General features: G+C 37.1%; 1 protein-coding gene across 1 annotated transcript in view; it reads left to right on the top strand.

Moving 5' to 3' along the window:
• Positions 1–3074: 3074 nt before the first annotated feature.
• LOC127452342 (protein tweety homolog 3-like) overlaps positions 3075–16223 on the top strand; it is a 78444-nt gene continuing 65295 nt past the window's right edge. Inside the window, exon 1 of the mRNA XM_051717758.1 lies at positions 3075–3965. Within this exon, the coding sequence (XP_051573718.1) occupies positions 3840–3965 (126 nt within the window). The 5' untranslated portion in view covers positions 3075–3839. The remainder of the gene's footprint in view (positions 3966–16223) is intronic.

The raw sequence follows: 16223 nt of genomic DNA, 5'->3' as shown, positions 1-16223 counted from the left end.
TGGTTATTCAGGGCAAGATAGTCATACTTTGAGTCGGGTGACAAAGCAGGGAAGCTTTTGGCTAGATATATAAAGCAGAGAGAGTCTTTTTTTACCATCCGATCTTCCTAAACTGACAATTGAGCAAAAAAACTGTCTTGATTCTGAGATAACCTTGGAGGAGCTTGATGAGGTAATTAAGTTCCTACCTACTGGTAAGCCTCTGGGGACAGATGGTTTTGCCGCAGAATTTTTTAGATCCTATGCTACAGAACTGGCTCCACTTTTGTTAGAAGTTTATACTGAATCATTAAAGAATGGAAAGCTTCTTCCAACCATGACACAAGCCCGGATCAGTCTGATTCTAAAAAAGGACAAAGATCCAAGCGAGTGTAAAAGTTACTGTCCAATCTCCCTGATCCAACTAGATGTAAAAATATTGTCAAAAATTTTGGCTAATCGATTAAGTAAAGTTATGACATCTCTTATACATATAGATCAGGTGGGGTTTATTCAGGGCCGCAGCTGTTCTGATAACATCAGGCGTCTCATCAATATCATGTGGTCAGTGGCGAATTAACAATCTCCAGTTGCTGCCATCTCACTTGATGCCAAAAAGGCGTTTGATATGGTAGAATGGGATTATCTTTTTAAGATTTTGGAAATATATGGGTTCGGGAATACTTTTATTGGTTGGATTAAGTTATTTTATAGACACCCTGTAGCAGCGGTACAAACAAATGGATTAATTTCAGATTATTTTACTCTGGACAGGGGCACTCGACAGGGTTGCCCACTTTCCCCATTATTGTTTTGTCTTGCCCTATAACCATTAGCAGCCACGATAAGAAAGGAGGATGATTTTCCAGGGGTGACAGCGGGAGGTGTGGCACATAAGCTTCTGCTTTACGCAGATGATATTTTATTATTTGTCTCTGAACCTACTAGATCTATGCCTTGCCTCCACAGAATTATTAATTCCTTTTCCAATTTCTCAGGATACAAAGTCAATTGGTCTAAATCCGAAGCTTTGGCGCTGACAGCGTACTGCCCAGTAACGGCTTTTCAACCGGGCACCTTTTATTGGTCCAAACAGGGCATTAAGTATTTGGGCATTTTATTCCCAGCAAATTTATGTGATTTAGTTAGAGTTAATTTTGACCCTTTAATTAAAAGGTTTTCAAGCGATGTGGGCAGGTGGGCTTCATTACATTTATCTATGATCTGGAAAGTTAATGTTATTAAAATGAATTGTATTCCAAAATTCAACTATCTGCTACAGTCTCTCCCTGTAGATGTCCCCCTCTCTTATTTCAAACAATTTGACAGCATAGCGAAGTCCTTTATTTGGAATGGAAAACGTCCCAGTTTACATTTCAATAAGTTACATAGGCCGATTGATAAGGGTAGGCTAGGCCTAATAGAGGGGGTTAAATATTGATTCTGTTTGTAAATGTTCTTGCTTTGATTTGTTAATATATGAATCAATAAACAAAATTTAATCTGAAGAAATACCGTGAACTGGCATTTGAACTGGCAAAAAGGAACAACATTCCAGTCCCCAGCAACTGGACAGAGAATAGACTTCCATGTCTATTTCTTAATCCTAGAGACTTAGCAAACCATCTTCAGGTTTCAGAACTGTTTGGCAGGTTAGTCTGAATGTATAGGACAGGCAAGGCTTAGTGAGTGCAACATAAAAAATGAAGTCTACAAAGTTAAATTGAGTGACTCTAAGCTCTTTTACTGTAGGTCGAGATTGTTTCAGAACTGTAGACAAATTAGTTGCAATATTTCTTTCATGAACACCAATAATATCAGCAGAATGGGGGATTTAATTATTAATAATTATATTTAGAGTTATACTTTAAAATCTGGTAAATAAAATAGTTAGTAATAGTTAGTAGGCCTAACTGTTTTCTCAGATGGCTCAACTTACCCTGTCAGCTAGATCAACTTATCCCTAACATGAGCCACAAGACCAGTTTTTTGGGACCCCAGATTTTGTTGTCAATTTGAGTTAGGCACACCGCTAAGGTTTCAATTGATGGCACACATCCTGAAATTGTGGTGTATGCAAAAGTTTTATTCCTGTCTCATATTCCCTTGGCAATAGGTCAACTTAAGTAAAAAACAGCTCATCTTACCCCACTCTCCCCTACATCATTAACACTAAGTTTAATACAACAAAAGCTTGTAAATTAAGTTGGCCCAGTCAATAAGAAGCAAACTGCTCTCCATATTGCTGATTAATAATTGTTGATTAATAATCATCACATCACAATACAATTCTTATATTTTTTATTGAAGAAACAACAACAAAAACAAAACATAAATCTTTCATAAGAAACACACACAAAAAAGTTAAGTTAGCACTTAGTACAAGATCATTCATAAACATCCCCAGTGTTACCATGAAACGAAAATTTTAAGGCACAATCATTTAGGCTTTATGAGAGTGTTTTGAACTGTTGCTATACGAATTTAGTGTGCATTTTTGAAACTTCAAATCCAGCCAGTAACAGTGGTATTTGGTTGTGGCAGTGTTAAATAATAAAGTCCCTCAGTAAGTAATGACAGAAAAAAAAATGTGTATTGATTTACAAAACTGGATAGATTGTCCAGCACTCAATAATATAAATACTTTCTCCTGCCTCAGTTGCATTTGTTTGTAGGCCAAATTAAAAACATTTAAGCAGCAGTTTTCTTTGGTTTTCATTCAATATTTGCCTAGTCATAAAGTCCCTAAAATGGTTTAAACATTATTTTTTTCTAATTCTCTCATATTACTAAGACTATAAATAAAAAATTACCTCGATGATTATTAACTAATCTTAATTTAGTAAACACAGCTCTGGAGTACTATGAATTCAGTTTGTCCATCCTTTAAATCAGACATATATCTGTATGTATACTATATCGTATTCGTTCAATTTTATTTTCCATTCAGTTTAAACAGTGGAACCAAAAAACTCAGCTTTCATTTAGGCTTGCCTTGATTACATTTAGTAGTGTGTGTTGTATGCTGTCTAGCCACTAGAGGTCAGCATTCTCAACAGTTGGCTGAAGTCGTAATATGCTTCCACTGTCTCAACGTGGGTTTGTTACGGTGGGCATCGATCGCGTTGCTCGGTTATTTTTCACTCACACTGGATTACGGCTGGTCGCGCCGAGTTTTGTCGGCATGAAGGAGTGGCGTGGCGTGCACTAACCCACGCGCGGACATAAATCCCTTCCCCGGTTATTTAGGACTAATAAGGACAAAGAAACGGAGGATTTCCACCGTGGGAATGACGGAACCGTAGAGCCAATGATTGGCAGTCATCTCGGTCAATGACTGATATCAAACGGGGGAAATACATTTGAAAACTGACTGGCATTGAGAGCAGCCTGTCGACTGAGACTCGGAGCTCTGACGGATTTTTAGGATTGTAATGTCCGTTTTAGTAGTTTTAATGTATCCAAACAAAAGGCAGTTTGGAGAGGGGAAGTAGATATCTGGTCTTAAATACACGCTTCTCTCTTGGGTTTACAGCAGTGCATAGGAAAGATAAAGTACTGTTTTATACTATTACACTTATCTGAGATATTTAAATGGCGCATGCTCCAAATAATTAGGTCTTTACCGACCCATTTCGATTAAACCCGGTTTTCCTCTAGGGACTGCAGTCGTTTTAAACATACATTAGCTTTTAAAACGATGGACGAAGGACGCTAAATATTTTTGTTTTACGAAAGCACGGAAAAGCAGTCCTGGGTGCCAGTTTGTAATCTAATGACATTGATTAAAACCTGACACAAGTTTTGAACTTCCTGATTTGGTTTCTCTCGGGCATTCGGGTGTGTTATTGTTAAAGATTATGGCAGCAGTTGTGAATTACTCTCCACCGTGGTGGGTTAACCTGCTACATAGACTGCCACACTTTAATCTGCAATTTGAACAAACCAGTAGTGATTTTCGCCCAGAGGACACCTCATACCAGCAGGTAAGTTTATGCATTACAGTAACACTCGGTACAGTAGCATGTTGACGTAATACTGTTCAGTCTTATGCAAAATTGTGCTGGATTTATGTTGAAAAGGTGCAGGATATAGATTATATTTTGCATATAGAAAATGAAGCCTGCATTTGTGTTTTTTTTTTTTGTCATGTTTAGTCATGTTTACTGTATTACAGTAGCCTAAAAAAGATGCTGGTGTAAACATTTATTTTTATTAAATTAGCAAAAATGAAAAATCGTACCAAGGGAGTACTTTTTAATTTTAATTTTACTATTCCTAGTGATGTCTCAATACCATAACACAATATGTTTACTGTATTATTGTTGCTTAAAAAAGATGGTACATTGATTTTATTATTATCATTATTATTAAAATCAGCAAAAATGAAAGGCTGTACCAAGGGAATACTCTTTGCTTTTCCGTTTTACTTTTACTATTCCCATTGTTTTCAATTATGTTTCTCATTATCGTAACACAGTTGTTTTTTTACTGTATTACTGTAGCCTAAAAAATGCCGTTGTTTAAAAAAAAAAAAAAAGAGGGCATGCAAAATGGAAATTTTTGTGAAAATCACCCCAAATCTTTTCTATTCTATCTACCAATGTGGTACAGTTTTGGCATAAAACCCACTTCTGTACATACATTTTCTGTTATTTATAAATCCAAGGATAAGTACCTTATACTACCTAAGTACAGGACAGTTTTGAAATGCAATACTTTGTTGCATGGTTGTTGCATTACATTTCAGAACTGCCCTGTGTTTAGGAAGGGTATCTCTTAAAGAGATTACACACCTCTTGTTCTTAAACATTTCAATGCACATTTTTCGTGTCATAAAAATGTCCCAGTCTTTTCATGGGACAATAAAGGATCAATCAACCTTTAGTTCATAATTGCTATTGTCAAACCTTACATCTCCACTGTGTTGAACACACACTGGCGTGGCTGGTGAAGGTAGGTTTCTGAGCACCCTTTGAACTACTTGGCTGCAGTCTTTCATCAGAGAGAGAAAACAGATGGCCCACAGAGTGCCATAATTAGCCTGGTGACAATACATCTAATCAAAGCACCTTAAATCGCTTTCACTGGAGGCCTTACATGTTACTGACTTTATGCAGTGTTGGGTTAAACTAGTAGGAACTTTGTATAGAGTGGTCATGAAGACAGGACTTCATTGTTCCTGTCCATTAACATCAACCCAAGCAAAGCAGCCTGCATGTTTTGAATGACAAATTTTGTCATCAGATTGAAACTAAAAAGTCACACATTTATTTTTCTTAATTAATGATGGAGCAGCACAGGTTTGAAAAGAAATAACGGAAGGTTAGTTTGGTTAAAATTATTATTTTTTGAAAAAGGTGGCAAGATATCTTGATATCGTTTTGATATCATGTAGATCTAGGTTCATAGTTGTAGAACAAAATGTATCAATTTAGGCAAATGGGGCCTTTAGCACGGTTGTACCCTACAATACAGAACTAGGCACGTAATCTTTTTTTTCTTTTTTTTTTTTTCTTCAGCAATAAGGTGATAATTTCAAAGTGTTTTCACTGTGGTCTTTGTACAGTGGTGAATTGATTTCCTGTAAATGGTTGGTTTCATGTTATAAGGTGCTTGCTGTGTCATTTCTTTATCGCAGGAGGTGATTACTTGTTTCCTTATGCATTCGAACAAGTGACAATTAGTTAGGTTGGTCCCAATGACTATAATTTTGCTGATGAAGTTTTTGTAAAGTTCTGCCCGCACATTAATTAAGAATAGTTAACCTAGTTGTGCAGTATGGGATCACAGTAACAGGACCTGACTTGTATATGTAATGTAGTTTTTGGACCTGCTGTTGATACAGATTACTGGCTATTTTTAAACTCATTTTGTTTGTTCTGACTATAAAGTCTTATTTGGACCTTGGATATACCATTTAAATTATTCAGAAACATTGCTAATTTGTGTGGTATGTCTAGTTTCTGCCTGACCGACTTAAAGGGTTAGTTCACCCAAAAATGAAAATCCTTTCATGATTTACTTCCCTTTAAGCCATCCCAGATGTGTATGACTTTCCTTCTTCAGCAGAACCGAAGTGAAGATTTTTGTAAGCACATTTCAGCTCTGTATGTCCATACAATGCAAGATAATGGGTGCCATGGGACTGCTGGCTATTTGACAGTCCAAAAGTCATATTTAGGCAGCATAAAAGTAATCCACATGACTCCAGTCAATCAGTTAATGCCTTCTGAAGCAAATTGATAAGTTTGTGTAAGAAATAAATCGATAAATAAAACTTAAATATTAACTTTAAAAATTGAAATTTGCTTCCTGCCAGCAGTCGACGCATCAGTGACATAAGCGCAATGGCGCATTCACGCGAGAAGTTGGAAGCGCGCTTTGTATACAACAGAGGAATGAACGTCACATGAGAGTTAGTTCATTTCAAACGGCAACCGAAAGTAATGATTTAAAGTTAAAAATGTTTTAATTATCAATTTGTTTCTTACACCAACCTATCGATTTGCTTCAGAAGACATTAATTGTTTGACTGGAGTCGTGTAGATTGCTTTTATGCTGCTTAAATATGCCTTTTGGACTGTCAAATAGCCAGCAGACTGATGGCACCTGTATACTTGCATTATATGGACAAAAAGAGCTGAAATGTAGGTGAGTAAATCATGAGAGAATTTTCATTATTGGGTGAACTATTCCTTTACTATGGGTTTAATGACTCCACATGCCCACAGAAAAATAGAGTAATATTTGGGTGTTCAACTGTCCTGCTTAGTCATTGCAGACGTGTGTGTGTGTGTCAGCCTTTTGATGTTCACATAATGGCAATAATCACTTCCCATTTCAATTAGAAGTGTAGAGAAACTAGATCAAGGCAAGAATGAGTGCATAAACTTAATGCTCAGCTCCTGCTTGTGTTCCAGATCAAAGTTCCTCTTAAAGTCTTATTAATAACTTCCTCATTGTGATAACCACATGGAAGAAAGGACATTTATGCAGTGTTAACCTGGGTGGTATTGCTAGTTTAAATAAAAACTCAAGCAAAGGGATGCTAAAAGTGCTCAGGAAAGCAGCTGAGACTGAGAACAGAGGTAAATCGTGACAATTCTGTTTTTCTTGGTCATAAAGCTCAAGACAGATTTTCAACTGTCTGAAAAAAATTTCACTGCTGACTTTTAAACCAGCACCTGAATGTCTTAAATTTATGACTTAAATTACATGATGAAAAAAAAAAGATGTTCTGTTTTACAGTTGTGCTAAGGGGTCTATTCTGTCAAATTCCCTTTACATCAGTTGTCTAGACACTGGAATTAGCTAACACATTGTCAGACAGATAGTCCATGTGAAGTTTTTTTTATTTTTTATGCTGTCTAAAGCTTATATTCATGAATCGTGTGGAAGTTCAGGCTCTTAACCTCTACCCTGGCTCTCAACCCTGTTTCTGGAGCCCCCAACACTACAAAATTTGGATATCTCCGTAATCAAACACACCTGATTCAACTCATCAGCTCGTAAGTGGAGACTGCAAGGCCTGATTTGGGTGTGTCAGTTGGCTTAAGAACCACTGCTCTAGATATTACTTCAAAATTATGAACATTGCCCTTTGCAGCTCAGAGTAGTCATACATTCTTCACTTTTACTAATCAACTAATTTAAATGACTTATTTATGTTAATGTATAGGAAAATCCATATGATTCTGCTTTCTTCAATAGTTCAGCCATAAGCTGGAACAGCCAGCTTGTTTGGCATATTTATTTATCATGCTGCTAAAACAATGTGTAAATGCATAAACATTTTGAAAAACTTGGAAGTAAGTAAAGCTGGAGTGCAGCTTTTGCACCACTTGTGGCCCAAACAATATTACAAAAGTACTGTTTTTAGATGTAAGGTCTCTCAACAACTCCACATGAAAAACAGAAAGTCCTGCACAAAACTAATTTCATTGGTTGAGCCAAAGTGTTGATACGTTTTTGTGAAATCAACATATGAATAGTCAGCATATTAAGGCCTTTTCACACCAAACGCGACACGATTATGAGAGGTGAATCACAGACAAATGGCCCTTTCCCATATAAAGCTAAACGAATGTTCGCCATTAGCACATTCACGTCTTTACAATAGGTACCGCTAATCGACAAGCAATTTTACCCTGGTACGGTAGGTGGCTCAACACACCATTAGGCTGGTCCGCCCTCCGCCCATCATCGGGTGAGAAGAACAACTAACCACTTGACAAGTTTCAAATTAAAACAAGAAAGAAAAGCAAATGATTCTTTAGCGAGCAGATAGAAAAAATAAAACGCATCTCTCTACCAGCTGAAACAGTGATAAGTTTGTTGTTGATTTGCTCAAAGAGAAAGAACTTTCGATACATTTCACAAACTATTTTAGTTCACGTGCTGGACAAGTAGACTGAGTATTATCATGTATACACTGTCTGAGGGGTGATTAGAAAGAATCGAGTGTAAACAATGGTTTAACGGTTAAGACATATGTTGTTATCATTTGGAACAATATTAATAATATGCAACTGTTACGCATACTGTATATACTTGTGTTAAGTGCGTTTGTTTAAAATCACTGCGTAATGCACACTCATAATGAAGGTTCAAACAAATTAAAAACAAATGTTTGACTGTATCTTATTGCCATGTACATCTACTTATGTTATATTTGCTCAAAATCCTGTTACTAATTAAACATGATGAAATTTAAATGCTCAAAGTGCAGGCAGATCATTTTTATTTGTATAGCGTTTTTCACAACACACATCATTTCAAAGCAGCTTTACAGAAAATTATGCTTTAACAGAAAAATCTGTAATGTCTAAGAGTCATAATTGTGCGATTTGATAGTTTTTTTTTTTGGTAAATTGTTCCTTAGAATAAGTAAATAATATGTGTATTTAGACCCCCAGTGAGCAAGCTAGTGATCTCACCCAACAAAAACCATCTTCAGTCTGACCCATTATTAGATGCTTTAATACTGATACCAACAGACAAGGCTGTTAACGATTGTTAAAAAAAATAGCACAGCAATAATGTTTTTGTTTTTGGTATTCAAAGTCACACAGAGTCACAGCAATAGTATCATTATAATTAATATTTGACAAAGAAAAACACTTAAGATCCTCAGGTGTTTATTAAAAAATTGATACAAAGGCAAATATGTCGCAATATATATTAAAGATATAAGAGAACTCGCATAAGATTAAATGCAAAGACCAAACAATGCAGAAATATGGAATAAATTATGAAGACAATCCACATGAGAGGAGATCATTTTTAAGGGGTATGCAAGGCAGTGATGCAGCATCATTTGGACATGTTAAGAGACCCTTTTTTTTTTTTTTTTTTTTTTTTTTATGCATTTGATGCAAATAAACATCCTCACTGCTGGTTCAGGTTTTCCTTCTCAAGTTACTACAGTTTCATGTCGGTGTTCAAAACAGCTTTCTGTGCTTTAGTGCCACTGGTTTTGGTAAATGCAGCGGCTTCTGCGACATGATCTAAAGCTTTTTTATTATTGGTCAGGGCATTTCTTCATTTGGCGAAGAAAAAAAAACGACACGCTGTTAAAAAAAAATAAATAAATAAAAAGGTTTGCTTTGTCACTGCACGATTCGCTGTGAATGTTCGCTCCAGGTGAGAATGGCTCGTTAGAAATCTATTGTTTCGGTTCAAAATGTTGATTGCGTGAGAAATCGCACCAACCATTCGTGTTTGGTGTGCAAAGGCCTTTAAGCTGTGGGAGAAAATGTATTTTAATACTGGAAAAATTACACAGCAGCTTTAAGCCTCCATTTCAGATTGTGTAAATGGTATCACACTTTCTAGCGACCTGGCCAACCGTTAACGTCATTGACTGATAAAGAACCTAGCCATTTATACGCCTTTTGAAAATGACAGGGAAAACAAGGATCATGATACACAAGCAGCTTGCACGAACAGTCTGTTCTCCGTAGCATTTGTCTTGCAGTCAGACCGCACACAGTGTATGATAACAGACAGCACAGCTGAGGATGGGGGGAAGAGGACACCTGCTCTCCATTGAATAGTGCTTGTTCACAGGATTGGAATTAACTAGAGATGCCATGTCGTTTAGCGGTTAAGCTCACTCTTGATGTCCCAGTTGGGGGGTTTCCTTGATGCACTTATCTGTGAACTTTGTGCTACTTTTAATTTCAGCTCAAATTTCCATTATTTCCATTAAAAAAAACAAAGGCAGCCGTATGTTTTGCACAGGACTATTATTTATTGATACTGCTGCTTAAAGATTCAGTTGTCTGTGACTGCTGAGCTAGTAGTGAGGGCTGTGACGACTGGTTATTAATGTTGCTCAGTAGAGTGTCAAAAATGTGAAGCTGCAAAAGCTAATGCATGTACTCAAGTGACTTTGGGAAATTAGTTCAAGACATCTTTTGCACAAGAGTTTACTGGCACAGTTGGTGTTACAATGTTGCGTGTACTGACTATCATGATCACTGAGCTCTTGAACATAATTAAATGATCATTTAACATATCCATGTTTTAGTAATATTTTGTTAATAATAACGTGTAATTTCTGTGCCAATAGCAGCACCAAATAGAATTGCAATCTGTTTGTTTGAGTGACACAAGTAGGCACAACATAACATTAGCACAACCAATGACTGGAGTTGGCGAACAATGGCGAACAGGTTTGTCCAAAAAAATAAATATAAGTGTTGGAAACTTCTTTAAAAACAGTAATTATATTTGCCATTCTGTTTAGTGTCACCATTGGCTAAAAGACGTCTGCCTGTTTTCTGATTGGTTATCATAACGTGACAGACAGCTCATTAAACTTGGGGGGCCACCATCAAGTCTGTGAACTCCACACAAGTATACAATATTATTGCCTAATATTATATTTTTAACCTCACCTTTTCACATATCCAAACCCTTGTCATAGACTATTAATGGGTATTGTGTTCAGAAAAGGATGTCTCATGTTTAACTAAAGCCAGGGCTGTGGGTGTTTGAGCAGTGTTTTGCACAAAGACGTTGTGGATGAAAGCCAAGCATTGAAAGGAGGTGCAGTCAGCAGGATGATGGATGAGACTGGAATTCTGGGTTTGTTTGGGTGAGGACAGCCCTGCAAGCGAGCGTGGAGGACACACACGGCCAAGTTGAGCATTGTTATTGGGTAGACTGCCACAAGCTGATAAGCCTATGTATACTGAACAAAAATATAAATGCAACATGCAACAATTTCAAAGTTTTTACTGAGTTGCAGTTCATTTAAGGAAATCAGTCAATTTAAATAAATTATTTAGGCCCTAATCTAATCTAATCAATGCAAATGGAAAATTTCTGGGATCTTTTATTTCAGCTCATGAAAAATGGGACCAACACTTAACATGTTGCATTTATATTTTAGTTATAGGTCGCACATTGAGTCAGCAAGGCAAGTTGGGAATATATAAACCATAAGCAAACATGTTATAACAGAATAGACTTGGTGTTTACTATAAGTGTTTATGACATGAAACACGTGGTTGCATTCTCATATTTAGTCTAAGGCAATAGGAAAAGCTGCTTTACTAAATCATGCCAAACCATGTGTTTATTTTTCTGGTTGCAAAAACCAAAGTTCTGTCTAAACAGATTTTGGTGGAGTCTTAAGTGTATTTCAGTTGAAAACACCAACATTGAAACATTTGTAAAAGTAATCCTCTAGTTCTGTAAGAAAAGGTCTTATTACACTAGCTCTATTTGAAGGATGGACTATTAGTAAGTAGTTTGTGGTAAGCTATTTTTTTTTTTTTTTCAAAATCAGCATCTACCACCCACATTTTTACTCAGTTACATCAATTTTGGATTTATCTAGACCAGAGTTTCTCAACTGGTGGGTGGCAGGTCTTGTTCTGATTGCAATCAGATCGTGAACAGCAGGGAAAGAGCAATTGCAGGGTTGTTCCTCCATTGAATTTATTTCAATATAAATGTATACATTTTGGGCCACCAAGACAAATATAAAGATATTAATCTCGCGTTCGGGGCTTTATACGTGCTCAATATACTTCTAATCTGAAAACGCAATGCAATTGACAAGTGTGGCACAAGCCGTTACAGAATGACTTGCACCAATGATCTGCTCTGCTCTAACCAACCGTACCTCTGGAGCACTCGCACATCAACCAGGCTTCCCTCGGTACCGTGCCACAGACCACATCAATGATGCAACCCATTTAATTTAAAGCTCTATGGATGAAGTCAGACAGCTAGGATGCCCTGACCAGAAGAGACAATACTGTGCATGTGCCAAAATAATGGTTTTTCATACATCATCCTCCTTACTAAAATTATCACGATTTTACAATGGTAACAGTAATTGGTATTTGGACAAATATGTTAGTTAATAATCTATTAGGTGAAGTCTGACCTCATTTTTATTACAGTGACTAGCTGCATTGACCTAACCACAGTAATGATGAGCTATCCATGGTCTTTACTATGTTTATGGTATTGCACTGTAAATATAAGTACAAAACAGGTTTTAAAGTCTGGACCTCCTTGACTTATGGACAAATTATGGACAAAGTTAATACAGTATGTGTTCTGTTTGAAAAATATAATATAAATTGGATAATAAATATTATGGGCTCATTTACTTTCATAGGGGGAGTAAAAACTTCCTGTATCTTTTGTTGTTGACATCAACAACAAAAACAGTGCCACTTGATACATGCCTTTACACTTGAAAACATTGAACAAAACTATGCAAGATAAAAGAAGATTTGACCCAAGCTACAATACAGGTGACTTTTTTTTTTTTTTTACTGTGTTGGGTCACCACTTGTTGGGTCACCACTTGATGTCCAATGTAAAATCTGGGTCCTGAAGCAAAAGTAGTTGAGAATCACTGACCTTGACCCAATGGAGGATGTCATGACAGCTGGACCTGACAGACATTCTTTAAACACCAGATCCATCCAGATCTAAACATTCCTACTTCATCCATGTAAATTAGGACTTTGACAAGCAACTGAACACTGACAACCCATAATTTGCAGCTTGAAATTGCTTGTTGGAGGCAGAAGTATTTATAATTTAGGTTGAGAAGACGTTCTCTCTGACAGATATTTGTAGAAGCCAATATGTGCAAGAGTAGTCGGAAGACTGTAAACTTTGCATGCCTATATCTGTGATTTTAACGTTTAAGAGTTAACTAACATGTAGATGGCCTCAAAGCTAACAGACAGACTGCACAAACAGACTGGAACCTTCAATTTATTGGGGTCTTTAACCACTCTCTTATTAAAAACCTCAGACTTGCGATATTCTCGTGCCTCATTGGCTAAAGTTACTGTCTGCTAGTTGTGGGAATGTGGGGTTGAGCTCTGCTTGAAGTGAAAATTTGAAAAACAAAACCCCTACATGCGTTTCCACTCCCATGCCCACTCCACAGGCGGACTGTGGGGGAGATTGGAGAAATTCATCACTGGCCACTTCATGTTGTGGAGGGAGTGCTGAAAACGTTTCCATTTTGTTTGGTTTTTATTCTAGCCATGGTGTATGAATTATTTGAGTACTTTCTGCATGTCATTCACAGGGACGTCGTTTGGAGCACTGGAAGCAAGAGCAGGTAATGCTGCTAATCTGTTTAGTCAGTATGTTTGCACGGTGCAACACAGACTGACAAGGCTGTCCTATCATCAAGCCAGGCAGGAAACACAAGCTGTCTCTCACCATGGCACGCTGCCAATAAATTAATCACGTGATGGTCTGGTTTATGAAGGATTTGTGATGGAGCCATTCGTGGAACAATGTAAATGCAACCCTTTATGAAATATTAATGTCTCTGTTTTCATTTGACCTGTTTCTTTTGATCTGCTGATCCATTTCTTGTATAGTTTATATTTACAGTTAGGTGTTAACGACTGACTTCCTGTGTGTTTGGGGGAGTTATAGCCATCCAATGTGCCTTCAAAGGCTGAAATGCTTATAACATCCTCTCTGAAAGTGTAAGGGCTCCTCAGAATACTGCTGGTTTCCCAAAGAAATCTTTGACCTAGATTTGTCCCCTTGCTGTTCCAACCACAAATGAAAAGAGCCAAACTTATTTTCATGACAATGTGGAATAAATGGCTCTCTGAGGGGGGGAAAAAATTAACGGAAAGGGATGCGCTGGGATAGAGTATCAAAATGTACAGTTTGGGCTTTAAGCATAACAAGATTTTAAGTTAAAAGTTAAGACCCTTTTTAAGTTCAAATATTAGTTTGACAATTGAATAACCTAGTTAGCTTTGCATTCAGGGATCAATTTGAACCTAGTAATCAGCCCAGATTTGTTACTATTAATACTGACAGCAATTTGTTGCAACAGAGCAACCAGAAATCATTCATTTTCAGTAAATGTTGGCAAATTGAGGTGACCTGAGCAACAGAGACAGTTGGCGATGTGAACAATTTTAAACAGTCTACTTTATGCAAATGCACAGAGGTGCGGCAAGGTGTCAACTACCATTTGGAGTGCAGACAGTGAAGCTTTGAAGATACTCCTGCTGATACGGTTAAATACTGCATTTGAGTAGGAATGCCTACTAGCAACCAATAGAACAGCGATTTTGGGCTCTATAGCAAGTTAATTGCTGTAATTGTGAATGCCCGTAACCATCATTTGTAAACAATGAGAGTTACCAAGTATATCACAAATCAACAAAATCATGTTCCTGTTTGATGTGAAAAGTAACAGTTTTATAATACAAAAACATGGCATTTTCTGTCATTGTCAGTTCCAATGTCATTTCCTAATTCAAATGACATTCATCCAACAGTTTCTGGGTGCTCTATCTTAGACTGCTATTGTACTGCATGTTGCTCAGTAGTCTATTTCTACAAGAGAGTTCTCTTGTGCTGCAGTCCTTGCCAGATACTGCCAGACTGAATGAAACAGTCTTTCTGTTTGACTGCTATGCCACTGCAATTGAAAGAACCTTAATCACAGAAAGCCACAGTCTCATACAGGAGAATCAAGCACTTTCACAGACAGCTCTGAAATGAAGCATAGTCAGACGAAGGATTCGGAGTCACTTAAAAAAAAAAGCTGCTATTGATAAAGCCCAAAAACGTACTCTAAGTAAGTACATGGATGAAGATTCTTCTAGCTCAATTTCGTGTGTTGTTTGTGGTGTTCCAATAAGTGTAAGAATGCAATTGTTAACACAACACAATTACGCATTGCATTCTCAATGTTGCTGCAAGGGGTGGTATAATGGAAATTAGTGTGAACTGTCCACTTCTACAGTGAGTTTTCTTTTTCAAGTCAACTACTGTCATGACAGAGTAACAGTTTGAAGGGAATATAACTAAGTCAGTCCAAGGCAAGGTCAAAGAACATATTTCAAATCAGCAGTAAAATCTGACAACACTAACCATAAATTGTGATACTTAACCACAGATTACGCAAAAAAATTAAATTTTCTCGGCTTGTATAGCTAATGCGCATGCACATCTAAAAGATGATTGGCTCTTTTACCTGTAAGGTGGGACTTCCTTTCTACATCCGCTGACCAATTTCTCTCATTCATTTTAATAGAAGTGGCCCGTCTCTGCTAAATAGTCTCTGGTTAAAGTAAATATATTTATAGCAACTTTTCTGAATAATAACACATCCAGTTTAATAGCATAAATCTTTGAAGATAGCCCTATTGGCCCCTTGAGGACTGAGGTTTTTCACTGCCACAGTAACAAAATAATGTTTTGGCAATGCGTTGGCCAAGGGATTGGGTCTGCGTTTGGGCACTAGCGTAAAGTATGATTCTGGCCTAATAATTTGTATTTTTTTCATTGGTCTGGCAAACTTTTTGCAGTAGAATGCATTTCTAGTAGCTGCATGTCTCCGAATATATAGCCTTTGATGAGCATTCTTTGCATCTCACAATACATCCGCTGCAGACAGATGCATGTGTCTTTGCATTTAAAGGTTTTGTATTAAATCAAAATGGATAAATACTTCAATAACACAATGAAACTCCTCCTTAGTCATTACCTTGCTGAAGTGGTAAACAGATGCCAGTACTACTCGCATTGATGATGCAAACATACAGCGGTTTTGTCCCAAATAATACAATGTGGAGGATGGAATCAAACTCCGGTTTAAACCAAGCAATCCAACCAAGTGTAAAACCAGCCTTACTGTTTGACTACATAAAATTACATTGCTTTTGTTTCCTCTGCTGGGTGGAGCACATTGAGATTTCATGCATGTAGAATGCTTC

This window comes from Myxocyprinus asiaticus, chromosome 14, assembly GCF_019703515.2.
Source record: "Myxocyprinus asiaticus isolate MX2 ecotype Aquarium Trade chromosome 14, UBuf_Myxa_2, whole genome shotgun sequence".
Classification (NCBI taxonomy): Eukaryota; Metazoa; Chordata; class Actinopteri; order Cypriniformes; family Catostomidae; genus Myxocyprinus; species Myxocyprinus asiaticus.
This window is presented reverse-complemented; position numbering and strand designations above follow the sequence as displayed.